The 16,643-nt window shown below is 37.3% G+C and overlaps 1 protein-coding gene and 1 long non-coding RNA gene across 2 annotated transcripts in view; one reads left to right on the top strand and one right to left on the bottom strand.

Moving 5' to 3' along the window:
* Nucleotides 1–3,800: 3,800 nt before the first annotated feature.
* The window catches only part of LOC107103575 (coiled-coil domain-containing protein 92-like), a 13,769-nt gene continuing 926 nt past the window's right edge, over nt 3,801–16,643 (bottom strand). The window contains exons 2-4 of the mRNA XM_015403320.1: nt 15,511–15,655; nt 8,887–8,934; nt 3,801–6,555 (exon numbers count right to left, since the gene is read on the bottom strand). Of these exons, the coding sequence (XP_015258806.1) occupies nt 5,849–6,555; nt 8,887–8,934; nt 15,511–15,643 (888 nt within the window). The 5' untranslated portion in view covers nt 15,644–15,655 and the 3' untranslated portion in view covers nt 3,801–5,848. The remainder of the gene's footprint in view (nt 6,556–8,886; nt 8,935–15,510; nt 15,656–16,643) is intronic.
* On the top strand, nt 12,581–14,654 carry LOC107103576. The gene is made up of 3 exons (XR_001482187.1): nt 12,581–13,042; nt 14,389–14,480; nt 14,555–14,654. It is a non-coding gene; the product is annotated as an uncharacterized LOC107103576 (long non-coding RNA).

The following is a 16,643-nucleotide window of genomic DNA, read 5'->3' as shown; positions in this document are numbered from 1 at the left end:
AAGAGAAAAAACATCAAGATAACTGCTAAATGTAATATTCTTTCCATAAATACACATATAAATGTTCACACTCTTTTAAGCAGATAATAAGAACTGTTTTTCACTTTTATTTTGAAACATCCAAGCATTACTTCCTACACAAACTTTACTAATGAAAATGTCTAATTTGTTTCTGGTTTTAGTCATGTTTACATTTATTTGTTGAGCTATAATAATCCCAAAAATAACAAGTGACTCAATTTATTTAAATTCTGTATATGTTTAAAATAATAAATCTAAATGAATGTGAAATAGAAAAGCATAGAATAGAATTCAATTTTATTGTCACGTACACAGCAACAAAATGTAGTTTGCATCTATCCAGAAGTGCTATACAGGATATAAATATTTAAATGTGTGCAGAAAATATGTATGGAGTAGAGAGTAACTGTAAGATGCTATAAGATAAATTAATATGGAAGCTATATACAGAAGATTCTTAGTCATCCAGGTCATAATCATTCCAAAAAAGGTAAAAAAACAAACAAAAAAAAAAACAATCCACTGGACTTTGTTTCCATGTTTGAAGACTTGCTTCTCATCCAGGAAGCTTTTTTGAATTCAAAATGTCAGAAATATTATTGAGTTCAAGGCTTTATACAATAGCCCAACAAAGCCTTGTTTTGGCTTAGAAAACATGCAAATTGAAACGAACCAACAGGTATTGCAGGCTGACAAAGAAGCCTGGGCGTGCCTTGGGGTTCTGCTGGAGGAGATGGCCCAAGTGGGTGGGGAGAGGGACGTCTGGGCCTCCCTACTGAAGCTGCTACCCCTTCGACCCGACCCCGGATGGATGGATGAAAACTTCCTGGATGGGAAGCAAAATGTCTTCAAACTTGGAAACAAAGTCCAGTGGATTGTTTTTTTTTTTTACTTTTTTGTAATTACTATATACAGATTATACAAAAAAGTTAGGATATATATATATATTTTATTTAACCAGGAAAAACAATCCCATTGAGATTAAAAACCTCTTTTTCAAGGGAGTCCTGGTCAAGAGGCAGCAAATTTACATAAGAAACAGAGATACATTAAATTAAATGACAGGTACATAAAAAAAAACACATATCAAGTAAAACAATTACAGCTCATTGAGGCGGCTTCAAATTCTTTCACTTTCAACTTAAAAGCATTTAAAGATAAAAACTCAGTCACCTTCCAGTTTCTTTGTAAAAAAAAAAATCCACGCACAAGGAGCTGCGTAGCTAAAGGCTTGCTTCCTTCGTTCTGTGTGGGCAAAATGAACAGTGAGCAACAGCTGATCGTTGGATCTCAGGGCAGGAGAAGCCATGCTTTTCTGTGTACGTAAGGTACAAATGTCAGAGTGCAGTAATCCAAGAAGGGCCTTGTGAATAAAAGTGTACCAATGACACTGCCTTCTTGTATAGAGGGAAGGCCATCCCACCTGAGAGTACAGGTCACAGTGATGTCATAGCTCTACAGTTTGTGATGAACCTTAATGAAGCATGGTAAACAGAATCCAACATTCGAAGACATGAAGAAGTTGCATTCTTATAAAAAAGGTCACCATAGTCTAAGACCGATGAAAAAGTGGCAGAGACAGGGCACTTTTTTACTTCAAAAGAAAAACATATCTTATTATGAAAGAAGAAGCCTAGTTTAAGTTTTAATTTCTTAACAAGTTTATCAATAAAAAGTTTGAAGGTGAGGGAGTCATCAAATCCAATATGGATATAGATTATATATATATATATATATATATTAACAGGGTTACAATATAGGATAAATAATGACAGCGGATAAAATATTTACAGGTTATTTACAGCTATAGTTGAGAAGTACTTGTAAGTGGTGATGGATTGGATCTGTAGGTTGTTGTGTCTGTGTGTGTGTGAGGACAGTCTATATGTTATTGTTGTGTGTTATATGTGTACATTATGTATGTCAAATATGTTATAATAAGTGAATATTTACCGCACATGTGTATATTAAGCTTCTTTTCCCCTGTTGTTATCAGTTTGTCTTCAGCATATGATTGCAGTGTGATATGCACCTAAACATTCGGCCAGGGTTTCCTTGATGACCGTGGTACCTTCAGGTACCTGAATTTCTATTTATGATAAAACAAGGTCTATGGAGATCTACGGTTCTCTTCCTGATATATGGGGTCAGACTTCCTTTGCTTTTTTCCATGATGACACACAAGGAATAGTTTGAGGTGTTGCCTCCTTTTGACTTGTAAGCTAATCTATCAGAAGCTTATAAACCTAAGAAATCCTCATGTGGGGTTTGCCAAATGTTTTAACCCACATATATCTTAGTGCGGGCAAAATTCTGAAGCGGTCTTATAAAAAAAATTATTTTCTCTTAATTTTGACATTTAGACAATATTAGGCGTTTCTTTTAAACTGGCCTTAAAGGAGGAGTTTGGTCGGATTTAGTGGAAGCTGGTGAGAAATAAAAGTTTCTTGGGCCATTTGGCACAAGTTCCTTTTTGACAACAATAAAGTGCGAGAAACACTCAACAATCCTTTATTTTCTTCCATTTTTAAGTACAGTTTCACCGTAGGATGCCAACACAGTATATACGGTAATCAGTCAGTATCTCATGCTCAGCCAAAGGGACACCTTTCTTCATTTAATGTTGAGTCCCAAACAGAATTATTGCTAGAAAGAAACAAGAGAACATTTTAAAGAAGAGGCTTGATGGAGCCAAATACAGTCAAGAGAAAAAATATGGTTTTATCATTGATGTCGACTTAAAACTGAAACAATAAGACATGGTTGGGCCATTGCATTTGCTGGGTTCACTTTTATATTATGAAGAGGAATAAATGAAATATTCTATATTTTTCACGCTTTTTAAGATGTGAGATTCATGATACCATCTTGTAAATAGTTGAAAATGATCAATCCAGGCTTGGAAGAGTTGCTGCTGCAGGAATATTCAAGGAAAAGTCAGAGGTATTAAGAGGTATTGAGATTTCTCTGTGCTAAAGTACAGATTATTTACTTTTAAATGTAGATGAATAGTGATGCCATAAGGAAATCTAACAGTCTATAGTCGAGATGTCCTACTTTTAGTGCAATAGACGTCCAGAAAATGAAAAATGAACAACCAGAGTGCGACTGAGAATACTCCTCCCAAAAACTCACTTTAATACAGTCCATAAGGAGACAAAATAAGTCTTCTGTTTGCTTAGTAAGTGAAAGAAAAGGAAAAATAATTGTCAAACAAAAAATATAAATCAAACCCCAAAGTTTAGATAATTGCAAAAAAAATAAATGTCTTTCCTTTTTTTGTCTGTAACCTAAATCATTAATATAAACACTTAATAACATATTAACACATTGCTGTATCTTTGAGAAAAAAATTGAAATCCTATCAGGGGATTAAGGAATAAGAAATTAAGATAGAGTCTAACTTTATTTATAAACCCCAAACTGAGTTAAAAAACATATAGTCTCCAGCCTGATCCTATGCTATAAGGCAGTAACTACTGGGAAAAGGGACACTTCTTTCAAGATTGTTATCTTACTTATGGAGCATTAGTAAAAAAAAAAAGAAAAAAGTTTCTTATATAAGATTAAAGAAAAACAAAGTTTTAATTGAATATTGTAACACTGAAGGACACCACCTCCTCGTTTTTCAGATGACTCCTGTCTTCCTGGACATTTATTGCCTTTGGGCAGATTTTTAACAGTAAAGAGACAAAAGCAAGCGGACCAGAATTTTAAAATCCTAAAGACAAAAAGTCAAAAGCAACTTCTGTTTGTTCTCCTGAGTTGAAAAGAAACTCCAACACAACCAGCTTTAGATAAATGAAAAGTTGGGCAGACAAAACCACACCTGAGGAAAAAGAGGGTCATTTCACCCTTTCGCTGTTTCATACTTTAGGTCGTTTCATTTCTTTATTATATTTTTTTTACATCTGTCCTGATATGAAAGAAGCAGTTTACCACAACATTTTTCATAACACGTCTTATAGCTGATGATTTTAGCTAATGTCATGAACTCTTTTCACGTCAACTGTAAGTAAGTTTGTTTATGACTCCAATAAACAATCAATATGTTATATTTGCTATTTGACCACACCAAACAGAAATCAGAACCACATTCAAGGGCATTAGGCATATAATATATATAAAAACGCAAACTACAGCATAAAATGCACAAAAAATATAAACAGAAATGAGATTTAAATCTTTTTATGATTTACCAAAGTACTGTTTTAGCAATAGAAATGACTTGATGAATCTAGCATGCCTCAACAATAGTTTGTAAGCAGCTGCAAACATGGAAAGAAACTGAGCAGGGACAGCTCTAAAAAGTTTATAAAGGGGCTGACTGAAGGGGACCACTATAATATTCATAATGTTATGATGCATAAAGGAGTGTTTGACCAAATGAAGTCAGCTATGGCCATGGTGCTTTTTTTTCTAGTAGCACCCCTGAGTTTGGGATAACATGGCAGCGTTTGGAGGTATGGAGGTAGAAACGGGCGAAGGGGAAAACTGACCCATAGCCAAGAAAAACACAGGGTCCAACGAGTCACAAGGAGCAGCTGAATGTGTCCTTGTTCTGTAAAGCTTCTATCCAAAGGAAAACCCTGAAGATCATCAGTTAAGACAGGCACTGAGGCACGAGTTCAGGTTTTAATTTAGATAAAGTATTTCCCAGAGAAAGGTGTTTTTGTTAACAATAGGAGTTCAACTTTCTTCATTTGTAGACCTTTTGGCTTGCAAACGATTCTACCTGAATGCTGCCAGAATTTACTTTTTTTTAATAATCTTTTTTGTGGCGAATCATATGCAGACTGGGCTCGCCACCGAGAGCTTTTAAATTCCTGGCAATGGTGCCGGTTTGTTTGGTTTCCATTAACTGATGTAGCATTTCTCCTAAACGGAAAACATATTAAAGGTAATACTCTGTCTATAAACCTATAAAAGCGATATAAACTTTTCTATAACTGGTTCTACCTTTGATGGCAAAGATCATCACTATTCAGCAGCTTTTAGGACCGTTTAAGCTTTTTTTTTTTATGTTTTTGGAGTTGCATATCTTTTAACTTTGGACCTGGGAATTAAATATAAGTATCACGAGCTCTAAGATTGCACCAAATTAAAAAGTTCCACAAAGGAGGATTTATTTATGTTCCTTCAAGAACATTTGATTTTGAAATGTTTTGAAGCATCAGTTGCAAAATTAGTTTATTAACAGTCTCCATTTCAAACGTCGGCCTTTGAGGTATTTTAGGTAAACAGTGTTCTAGCAGAGTTTCTTAAAATGACCTCGCAAGTTCTAAGATGGAACTAAATACTGTATTTCAATTAAAATCATAAAGCAACTTGAAGCTGTAGTTTTTTTGTTTTTTTTTATGTACGCTTCATTTATTGTGAGGGAAGGATTGATACTCGGTTCATACATATTTTAGTCCCACTTGAGTATTTTCAGCTGCAACTCAGTCGGAGGACACATAAACACTCGGACGAGCGGCCTGATTTACGGTCGGCCTCGGAAGATCTCGGTTGATTGGGACGCACAGCTGTGCCAAGGTCAAACTCACCGGCCTCACAGACTGAATATCTGTGGCACAGAGAGCATCTAACAGCAGTGCAAACCTAACCTCTGACACTTACTGACGTTTGCTATGCAAGTTATTTAAGGTTATATCAAAGTACATATTAGAAAAAGTATTTCCAGTAGATCCAAGGTAATTAAACAGCTATAACCAGTCTCAGTAGTAATTGGGTCAGGGTACAGAGCAATAGTTGATAGCGTTAATCAGTCTGATGGAAGATAACATATAAGGATGACTCGGTAGTTAAAAGCAGGAATGCTCAGACTCTAATCTGCGTTGGTCTGAGCAGCAGGGGGTGCTGCTGCTGAGGACATTAATCTGGGTGTTTCTTCCAGGACCTCCACAGGCCCCTCCCCACCTCCTTCCTCCTGGTCTTCTCTCTCCATGCCCAGAGGAGGCTGTCTTTGTGCCACAGTGTGTCTGGAGCAGGCTCTGTGCCTGCGGGGCTGCAGGAAGAGCGCTGGGTCCGGCATGGCTGTGGGCTCAGCGGGGCCCAGCACTTTCTCTATGGGGACACACTCCCGAGCCCGCTCTACCCTGGAAGATGCCCTGACACTCTTACGTTTGGGTTTGACCACAGGAGAGGATGGAGAGGCGCCAGAGAGGGGGGAGTTCTGCTCAGCTTCCTGCTGGGCCCCCTGATTGTTTGCTCTGGCGAGAAGTCCCTGCCTCTGCTGCATCCTCTGGTGATGCAGCTTCTGTTTGGCTGCATGCAGCTGGAAGGAGAGGTATGCTGCTGCCTCAGTTTGCTTCTGAAGCTCCGTGTTCAGGACGGTGGAGCAGTGGCTGCGGCGTTTCAGCTCTTCCAGAAAGTGACGCTCCTTTTCCTTGAGATTGGCCCTGAGGGCTCCCACCAAGGTCCCTTTGTGAACCAGCTCCTTTCGAAACTCTCCCAGAGTGTACTCCTGTTCTTCCAGACGGGTTTCCAGCTCCTTACAGCGGGCCTCCAGCATCTCCTCTTCCTCTAGTAACTCTGTCACAGAAAGAAAGCAGAACCATCGATTAAAAACAAACAACAGAGAATTTATCCTTTTACAATAAATATTTTTTTTTTTATATGCTTTGTTTATATGCTTACAGTTAATGTATACTTTGTGTTGGTCTATTGCATAAGATTTTCATAATAGGTTACCTATTTCTCCTATTATTACAAGCCCAGACTTCAGTGTGTTTTGGAATAACTTAGAGCATCACTTGTGCTCCTTTTACTGCACTTTGAAATGCAGATGATTGAGGTAAAGTTCTACCAGCTTTGCACAACTATATACTAGATGTTTTATGCACATTCTTCTTCGCAAAATATTCCCACCACATAGAGATTGGAATTATAATCCGTGAACATAACTTAAATTCGGAAATATTGCAACAGATTTCTAATTGGGTGCAGGGCTGGACTCAGTCCTAATTATTGAATACTTTATCTATTTTTTCTGTATGTGTATAATTTCACCACTAGCTTTCCAATTTGTTAGGCTACACCTTAAATATTAAGAAACTGCAAAGCACAGCCAACTGGTTGTATCCTGCCAGTTAAACCTTTAATAAAAGGTTTCTTGTCCTCATATAAGCAGAGTTAAGGTATCATTCCTTGTAGAACCACAGTGTTAGACGAATGTACATGGATGTTGCTTCATTTCTAGCCACTTTTTAGCTTCTGCAGACAACTTTAGGCTCTTTAGTCACAAAAGGCAGGGAGCTTCAGGCGAAAAGCTCTGAGTCAGTGAGGTTACATGCAGCTTTTAGAGGAGGATTATATTCAGAATCTGACTCTGACCTCAAAAATCAAAATTCCCAAATTCAATAAGGACGTTTAGAAAACAAAGGTTATTGATTTAGAGTTAAATTTATCTGTCTTTCAACTTTTTCTTTCACATTTAATGATCATTCTATGGTTTTTCCTTTTGATAGAGGACAAAAAATGTATACGGTTACATGTAAACCCATAAGCACACCTATTTTGACCTCACTGGAGGGTAGAGCGTTCCTACAGATCTGAGAAAAATAAACCAAACCATCTGTTAAAGGTATCTAGGGTTTTCTCATGACTGATGATAAATTTGCCTTTTATTAGGCTGCATAATGTACCTGAAATGTGAAACACTCCATTTGAGGATTAGGGCTTTTTTGTAATTAAATATTTTCTGTAGAAAAAAAAATAAAAAAATCTAAATCCTTCCTTATGTGAACAAGGTAATTGCTTCCTGACAGCTGGGATCATGCATTTAGAATGGCAGGTAGTGTGTTCTACATTGCACACCATGATACTACCACCACTCTGTTTGATTATTGATATCATGTTAGACAGTATACAGAATCAAAAACTCTAAGCTCATTTGAAACAAATGAGGTCTGCAGAGGATAACTTATAAAAAAATAGTAACTTTATAAAAATAAATAAATCCCTTTCCAAACTGCTAAACATGATCTGAGCATAATAAGCAGTGATTTGTTGAGGTTCACCACACTTGAGGTTAGATTCAAATAATTCAATAAAATGGTAATAATAATAAGTATTTTTAACATGATCTTATTCCTCATTCCCAGCAAATGGAAAGGAAGTATTTTCTCCTTAAAATGGCTGTAATATTATCCTCCCATCTCTCATACTCACTGCATCTGTCACAGACCATATCCTAACTCCTCATCCTTCCCCTATTCCACCTCATGTTACCTCTCTCCTCCCATTTTTTCCTCTCTCTTGTCCAGGCCCTACATCTGAGCAGAGTAAGCAGAAACTCCCACTGGGACCTCCAGTAGAAACTGGAGCAGAAGAGGAAAAAAGGAAGCGGATCAATTTGTAAAGCCATGCTGAATTGATGGATCGGGGGTTAACCTGTCCTGGAAAAAAAAGAAATCTAATGACTGGGTAACTCAGCCAAGCAAAAACCTCCTTGTTACTCCAAGCAGCCACACTCTGTCGCCTTTTGACTCCTCTTGTGTCTAAACTCGATGTGACAAAATGGAGCCTTTCTCTGCAGCCGCAGCTGGACATCAGCCATAAAAGTGAAGCTGTTGGAGCGTGTGGCATCTCCAGCTGTCTGTGGATCTCTCACCCTGGCAGAGCTGTTGTAGGAGCTCTCACACTGCAGAACTGCACATATGATGGAATTAATAAATCATGTGTGGCCTGTGAATGCTTTGTCAGAAGTTTTCCTTTGCAGATGCAGGAAAAAGAGGGATAAAGATATAAAAGGCATCTCTAACACCTAAAAACTGGACTGGATTATGGTCTGAAGCAGTCATACCCTCTTTAAAGAAAAATCCTAAATGGGGAATTTAAACAGACTTTCTCCAGACTGCATACCTATCTGGTTCCTCCCTGGTGGCTTTAACTTCAGCTCACTGGTCAGCTCTGAAACAAGAAGAAAAACAAGCATTATAGAGACAAATTATATTGCATTTTAGTTATCCTGTTTATGCTCGTTGGTTAACCTCCCATGTGCCCATTAAAGTTTATAGTATATTCATAGGAAATCTCTATTTTATCCACAACAAGTGAAACCTTCAAAATCAGAGGAGCAACGAATTGTATGAGCTGTCAAAAACAAATAGTCTATTGAAAAGTCTTTGCACTGTTCCTATTCACAGCTATCCTTTTTCATTAAAAAGAATGTCCATTTTCTGTCTCGCTTATCCCTACTGGGGTCGCGAGGGCTGCTGGTGCCGATCTCCAGCTGTCTGGGTGAGAGGCGGGGTACACCCTGGACAGGTCACCGGTCCATTGCAGGGCAACACAGAGACAAACAGGACAAACAACCAATCATGCATACGCTCACATCTAAGGACAATTTAGAGAAAACAATTAACCTAACCATCATGTTTTTGGACTGTGGGAGGAAACCAGAGTACCCGGAGAGAACCCATGTATGCTCAGGGAGAACATGCAAATCCCATGAAGAAAGAGACAGGCTAGAAATCATACCCATATCTTCTTGCTGCAAGGCGGCAGTGCTACCCACTGCTCCACTAAGCAGCTCTTAAAATGAATGTGAATGAAAGAAAAACCATGATAGAATAGGTAGAAGAAACAGCAAAAACCACATTAGGCTGTACTCCCTGTTACACACACTGGGATTATCCCTAAAGCAATTACGTTTTTTCCCAACATAAAGCTGTTATTTAAACAAGCCTTGTAGAAGGAGGCGATAAACTAAAAGATTAGCTGGAGAAATTTACTGACATGATTTGGGATCATCTCAATCACCACAAGGTAAATTCTTCACTGATGGTGAAACTAAACCAGGGGTTTTGTCTAATTAGCGGGAAAGAGTTCCCATTCAGGAGGATTGATCCCTAGTGAATGGGAGCGGGTGATTTTTAAGCCGATAAGCTCAGATCAGTGATAACCTGGCCTGAAATTAAAGATCCAATCTCTTTCCAGTTAGTTCATGTTCCACACAAAACAGTTAACCAATTATTAGCAATACTAATAAAAAGCCGTATAGTAAAGTGTTGACGGGATATATTAACTTTTTCTTTTGTTTCTGAAGACATTTCCCCTCTCAATAAAAATACTTCTTCATGTGCGACCATGATGAGAAGAACAAGGATTTTAAATGATGTTAAGAACAGTCACAATTACAAGGCATGGAAGTCAAATGACACTACCCTCTATTCAGAGAAATATTTGGGTTGTTTTGCTTTTAAACAAATCCCAAGAGTTCATGTCATGGTTGGGAGGCAGAGAGTTGATAGTTAATACGGGATACGCTTTATTTTACAGAAAACACTTCAATTCATCCAGAAAGTAGAACAAATGCATAGTAGTTAAAGAATAATCGGTATCAGGACGCCGTCAGGTCGAAAACAGAATATTGAAAAGAAATCAGAAATCTTTTTTTTCACAAGAAAGTGTATATTTAAAGCCTTTATAATACACACGGCAAACCAAAGTTATTCATGTATACAAGAAAATAAAGTAAAGTAAAATAAAGACTAGTGAGGCAGACTGCACATAATAAACTGTAGGAACTGTAGGAAAATTTACACATAAGCCAATTTAAATAACAGACAATGAAAATAAAAAAAAAACTTTTATTGGAAAACTTAAAAAAACAAAGTTTGTCCATTTAGTTTTTATTGGAGCAGAGAGCAATATATTTACTAAAGCTTGAATGTTTATAGAAATGTATAAATGCTTATATTGAATTTCAAAAATCTTTGAACATGACAGGTTTATAACATTAAGCCATCAGGGATGGATGTTTTATCCTCCTTTTAGCTAAGTCAGGGGTGCAAATACGTACATTGTAAGGTTAAGTAGAAATATATGTACTAAAATAAGACTCATGTTTTTAAAGTATAGTGCATCAGACAGATGTGTTAGTGGTCCTCAGTTATTAATTGTTATTTTTAAGCAAGGAGGGATTGAAGAAAGACGTAGTGGGAGGATCGCTGTCTGTGTCTGGCCTGTCAATCATCCAGTGGTGATTCGGAGTGTCAGCAAAGACATTATGAAGGACCTGGTCCTTCATAAGACATCCACTCAGTCAGCAAATGTATCACACACTTCAGTTCAACCCTGAGATGGGGATTTTTTCATTTTCTGGAAACCAGAAAAGCCAATTTTTCTTAAATTTTTTTGTACATTTACTTAAAGTAAAATCAATATTTTTAAAAGAAACAAGTAAATATAAGTGTTTTAATAAATACTTAAAAATAAAACTTGTAGGTTATTTTCTTGTATCAAATGGCAAAAAAAGCTATCCCCAGCTTTTTCTGTCCTCATGCCCCCCTGTCTTCAGTTGCAACAACACGCCCACACATGCAGCTGAACAGAGACAGAGGGGAGGAATAATGATGGCACAGCAGTAAAAAAACAAAAGGGCTGTGATATTCGGAATACCGAACCGCTACAGAACAGATATCTTCCTAATCTCTGGTTTAATAATGAGGGCTGTTTAATAACCTCAGAAGCTCTGTATTCCTCGTTACTCTCCCTCACCATCAACACAAGGCATTTATGCAGCCAATTCATTAGCTGCTTGCTGATTGCGAGGACTGAAAACAGACCATTCAGCTCACTGCAACATCCAGTAACATTTTATAGGGCAGCCTTATCTTCTGCAACCCATAACAGAGCATTAGAGGTTTTCTATTTCATCGATTCATCTTTGAATGCTGGAAAGACATCCTGAAGGACGAATCCAATGACATGCACAATAAACTATAGAGAGGAAGAAAAAAAAATAATTCAAAAAAGGGGAATTGGCCTGTACAGCTGAAGGAGAAAGCAGCACGGAGGCCTGTATGCTGATGAGGACATTTCAGGAAGCAATAAAAGGTCAGCAGTACAAAGACACAGCTGATGTTCACAACAATCTGCTCCGATCCACCTTGCAGCAACCTTCAAGGCAGCACTTTAGTGGGCTGACTAAAAACACCGTCCCATCTGTAAACACTAACTTTATCGCTTTAGGGTTATTTCACTTTGGTAAAATTAGTATCATTAAATTACCCAGGAACTTAAAAAGTAAAAGATTTAGGATAATGTTTAGAATAAGAAAATACCTCCCAATGAAGGCTTTGTCAAGATGTGCTTTTGAGACGATGAGTTGTTTTTCATTTTCTGATAAAGAAATTGTCTTTAAGCTACCATCAACGACCAACCAGGTCTGCAGAGAGAAAGATGAGGGCCGAACCTCCTCCACCCAGGACTTGTGTAGGTCTAGGGTCAGGAAAGGGCAGCTAAAATCTCTGCAGACCTCACACATTCTGCACACTTTTAGACTTTAACCTGCAGGAGCGAAGGTTGACAATTTGATAAACAGTCAGAGTTTCCAGATCAATATGGTCCTGAATTGCACTAATCCAACCATTTTTTCCCCTACTACAATTGTCATTATACTGTCACAAGTACAAAGCATCGAAACCAGCTCTCTGCTATCTCGAGAGACTGAGCTCTGGAGCTTTCCAGATATTTCAAGAGTTTTTATGAGGTCTATTTTCATATAGTGTTTGTTTAAACACTATTTTCTTATAGAACACTTCGGCATGGGTTTGCTTTTAAATCTTTAAACAAGCTATGAAATTTTCGGTATTTACATTAGAATACCACATGAAGACTAAGAGACAAAAGGAAAAGGAACAGTGGTTTTGTTTTTTTTTTTTTTTAGATTTTTTTCACCACCCATTAAAGCTGAGCTGACCAGATGTGAGAGAGTGGAGCCATAGAGTGATGAAGGGGGCCGTTTGTAGCACAACTGGTCAACCTGGCACCAAGCCATTCGTCTCTACCTCCATCTTCTGCTCACAGACCCCTCCCCCCCATATCTGTGCACTGCAATCCTTTTATATGGATTACTAGAGCTATGCGATTAATGGACAAACAATCATCCCATCTGCAGACATCTTTCTTTGGGATGTACCGGGTTGTCTGCCCATTGGGTGACATACAGTGGAGAAAAAGAAATGTTTAAAAGAAAATCCAAAAATGTGAACCAGATGGAAATGGAAGCATGGTGAGTTGAGAGAGAAATCCATTACTCCCCTAACAGGAAAACAGCATGATGTCATCGTGGAGCCATTATCTGAGTTTGACTCATGATGATGTGGACACACTAAACAATAGCTGTCTTTTTCAGATAGATAGATTTAGAAGCCATATGATAAGGTATTAAAATTAGTTCTGTTTTATTTAAGTGCAAATGGACTTTATGTCTGTTGACCAAATCCTGATTAATGAATGACTCCATCTTGATTAACAAAGAGCTGTAGCAGCTAAGAAGATAATACAAGGAAGACTTAAAGTGGATAAACAGACTAAATCCTTGACTGGAGGCTGAGATCATTCCAATAAATAAAATACTAAGCTTTAGTATTATGTTTAAGGACAAACATAAAAACAAACAAAGAACCTTTCTAATTGCTAAAATGTGTTAAAAATATTAAATCTCAACTAAGCTATCTACTGTATCTGAAATAAAATCATAATTTATGTTCGGGCAAAGCATTACAGTTAAGCCCAATATTACTGATAGTTCTATGAGGTATAGATTTAAACTGATCCTGTATTTCTACCAACATTTTTTTTTTTTTTACTGATTATTCAGATTGAGAATCTGTGAAGGAAGCCAAAGATTAGGGTGATGGAAAAAAAGGCATTCCACAGCTTACCAGAATTTCACCATTGTGGGACAATAGACGGATTGTTTTTTTTTTTTCTATTTTAATCACAAAGATACAACAACACTTAACACCAAAAACTAAGTGGTTTGCTAAAAAACTGTTTTGCTATCAAACACAGCCTACAGTGTTTGTTTGCTAAATTTTGAAAAAGGAAAACAAAATCTTTGACATGCAATTTTTTTCTATTGAAATGTAAATAAAAACATTTACAAAAAAACAACCTAACAAAAAACAAACTAAAAGTTCATCTTTAAATACACTCCAGAGCCTTACTTCTACCCAAATATGATATTTTGTAATTATTTTTACACATTTTAGTATCTTCAAAATGACATGATCTTGTCCTGTCAGGTAGGATCTTCTCCTATCTGCTTAGCTCTCTCCAGTGCTTATTGTCGTTCATCAGATTCACCTGTTCCAGTTTGCTATTTAAGCTGCCTGTTTCTATCCATCGTGTGAGATTATTCGAGGCCAGTGTGAAAGTTTTCTAGCTATCTGTGACTTTCTGATTACCTGATCCTGACCCGTTCTGCCTCTGAACAACTGAGCCTGCCTGTTTCTGTCTGAACGGTTTGCCTGAACTGTCTTTGGACTCCTGGACCTCTGATCCTTCCTCTTCTGATCTGTTTGCCTGACCTGGCTTTGAACTCTGCATGTTCTCCTGGGCTGCAGCATCTAGGACACTCTGGGTGGCGGCCACTGCATCTTGCTGGCGGTCCACCGGCTGGATTCTACATTGTTTCCTGGTGATGGACTGAACTGTTTAACCAGGTTAGTGACTCACGCTTTCATAATCATCCTCCCTCAGACTGTCTTGGTCACTAACCTGTGTTTCTCTCCTGCAGAGGTCACTGCCCTAGAAGCCGTAGCCACTGCAGATCAACAGATCTGGATGTTTTTGAAGTAATTACACTGTCTCTCTCTCTCTCTGAATACTGGGTCCTTCTGTCCTGAATCATGACACAAAATTAATATTTTTTTCTGCAATCCGCTTTATATCATTTGTTATCTCATTTGACTAACATACATAAAACAAATGTCATATAATTTTAAGAGAATGGACAGAAGATGCAGTTTTGCTTTATCCAATTTGGATGGATTAACTATTGTTTTTATAAACTTTTATCAACAAATATGCAGTACATTGCCTAGGGCATTTTGGAAAAAACTACCCATCTATTTAAACATTTATTAGAATAAAAATGTTGATTTAGGGTGACTACACCTTTAATCGACTCTTATTTTTTACATAAATTGATGTGTTATTCTTAGGGAGTTCCCCTTATATTTTCAATGAAAAAAAACTTTTAGAAAGGGAAGGAATAATTTGGGCCATTACCGCATAAATCACACTTGAGATCATGTCATGACAGCCATGACTTAGATGGAGTGGAATATATGATAAAGAAAAGATTAACTATTAGAATTACAACATTTCCCCAAATCATGTCAGTAAATCTATTCTGTATTCATAAGCATGTTCATTGTTCTCTTTGACCTAATAGGCAAATATACTATATATATATATATATATAGTTTTGATGCAAATTAGTAATTCATAAATATATACTACTCAAACACACACATTTATAGGTAAAGTGTTATAATAAATGATATTGTAACATAGAGGTGTACATTTAAAATTAATACCTAAATCTAATCCAAAATAAATACAACTGAAGATTTTAAATATCTTATAATAAAAGGTAAGACCTGTTTGTGGAAGAAATGTTCCAGATCAAACAACTTTGGATATTCCTGAAGATGTAAAGTAATATAAGAAGCTTTATACCTCCCTCACCTGAGCAGCGTTTCTGCAGGGAGAGGATCTCCAGGTGCAGGCCGTGAAGCAAAGTGAGGTGCTCCTGTCTGAGGAACACCATGCTCCTCTCCACACTCTGGAGCTGATGAGACAGGCGGCTCTCCTCCCCCATGGCTGCAGGAGTCTGCAGGGACCGAAGGAGGGCTAATAAGAGGTCGGCTTTCAGGGCTTACCTCTCTGTGAAGCTTCAGCACCAGCTGCTAACTGTTTCCACAGAAGAAAATCTGTTCAATCGAGGCCACATTGTTGCTATAAATAAGATGACCAGTGCTCCTCCCTGCCTTACAGTCTTACATGCAGAATATATACTCTTTATATGAATTTAAGGAATGAAAGCCCGGACAGTTTTTACTTAGGATTTCTACAAATGTAGGTTTGCAAAAGAGGAACAACTTCAGATTATTTTGCACATTGTACTAATAACCCCCCAGTTTGTACCCAGCCACTAGCATTCTAATTCCTTTTTCTTAAACAGGTATAAAACAGAGATATTTAGCATAGCATTAATTAGAAAATTGGCCAAATTTGAAGGAGCTACAATAATCTACAGTTTTTTTTAGACAGGACAGCTGTTCAATCAATCACAAGTTGCAAAAGAAACACACTTCTCAAAGAAAATCACACACAAACCAAAACCTGATGGTGGCGGCATCATGCTGCGGGACAACCTGTCGGGAAGTGAAAATGGATGAAGCTAAACTGGTAGAGACATAACCAAAAGGACTATTCTAAAAGGGCTGAAAACAAATGCACAGCACCACCTTTCAGATTTTTAGCGCCTCTTATTTTTATTTTTCACTTCTTGATTCCACAAAAAAAAACCATTCTCACCCTATCAGATAAAACACCAGTAACATCCAGTTAGATTTCTAACATAATAACAAATGAAAAGCTTGGAATTCATGTAATTTATATTTATATGACAGCATGCTGCCACAGACCATACAATGCGACACTACAATGGCTTATGCAATGTATAATGAGCAATTACTATTTAATACTCATTGCAATAACATGTTTCTCTATATTTGATACCCAGTGCAATTATGCAGTTACATATGTAAATACCCTATGCAATAACTGTATAATGTGTATATGTATAATTAAAAAAA

The sequence above is a fragment of the Cyprinodon variegatus genome, unplaced genomic scaffold, assembly GCF_000732505.1.
Source record: "Cyprinodon variegatus isolate N-32 unplaced genomic scaffold, C_variegatus-1.0 Scaffold1480, whole genome shotgun sequence".
Taxonomy (NCBI): Eukaryota; Metazoa; Chordata; class Actinopteri; order Cyprinodontiformes; family Cyprinodontidae; genus Cyprinodon; species Cyprinodon variegatus.
Note: the sequence above shows the minus strand (reverse complement) of the source record. Positions and strands in the feature narration are given on the sequence as shown.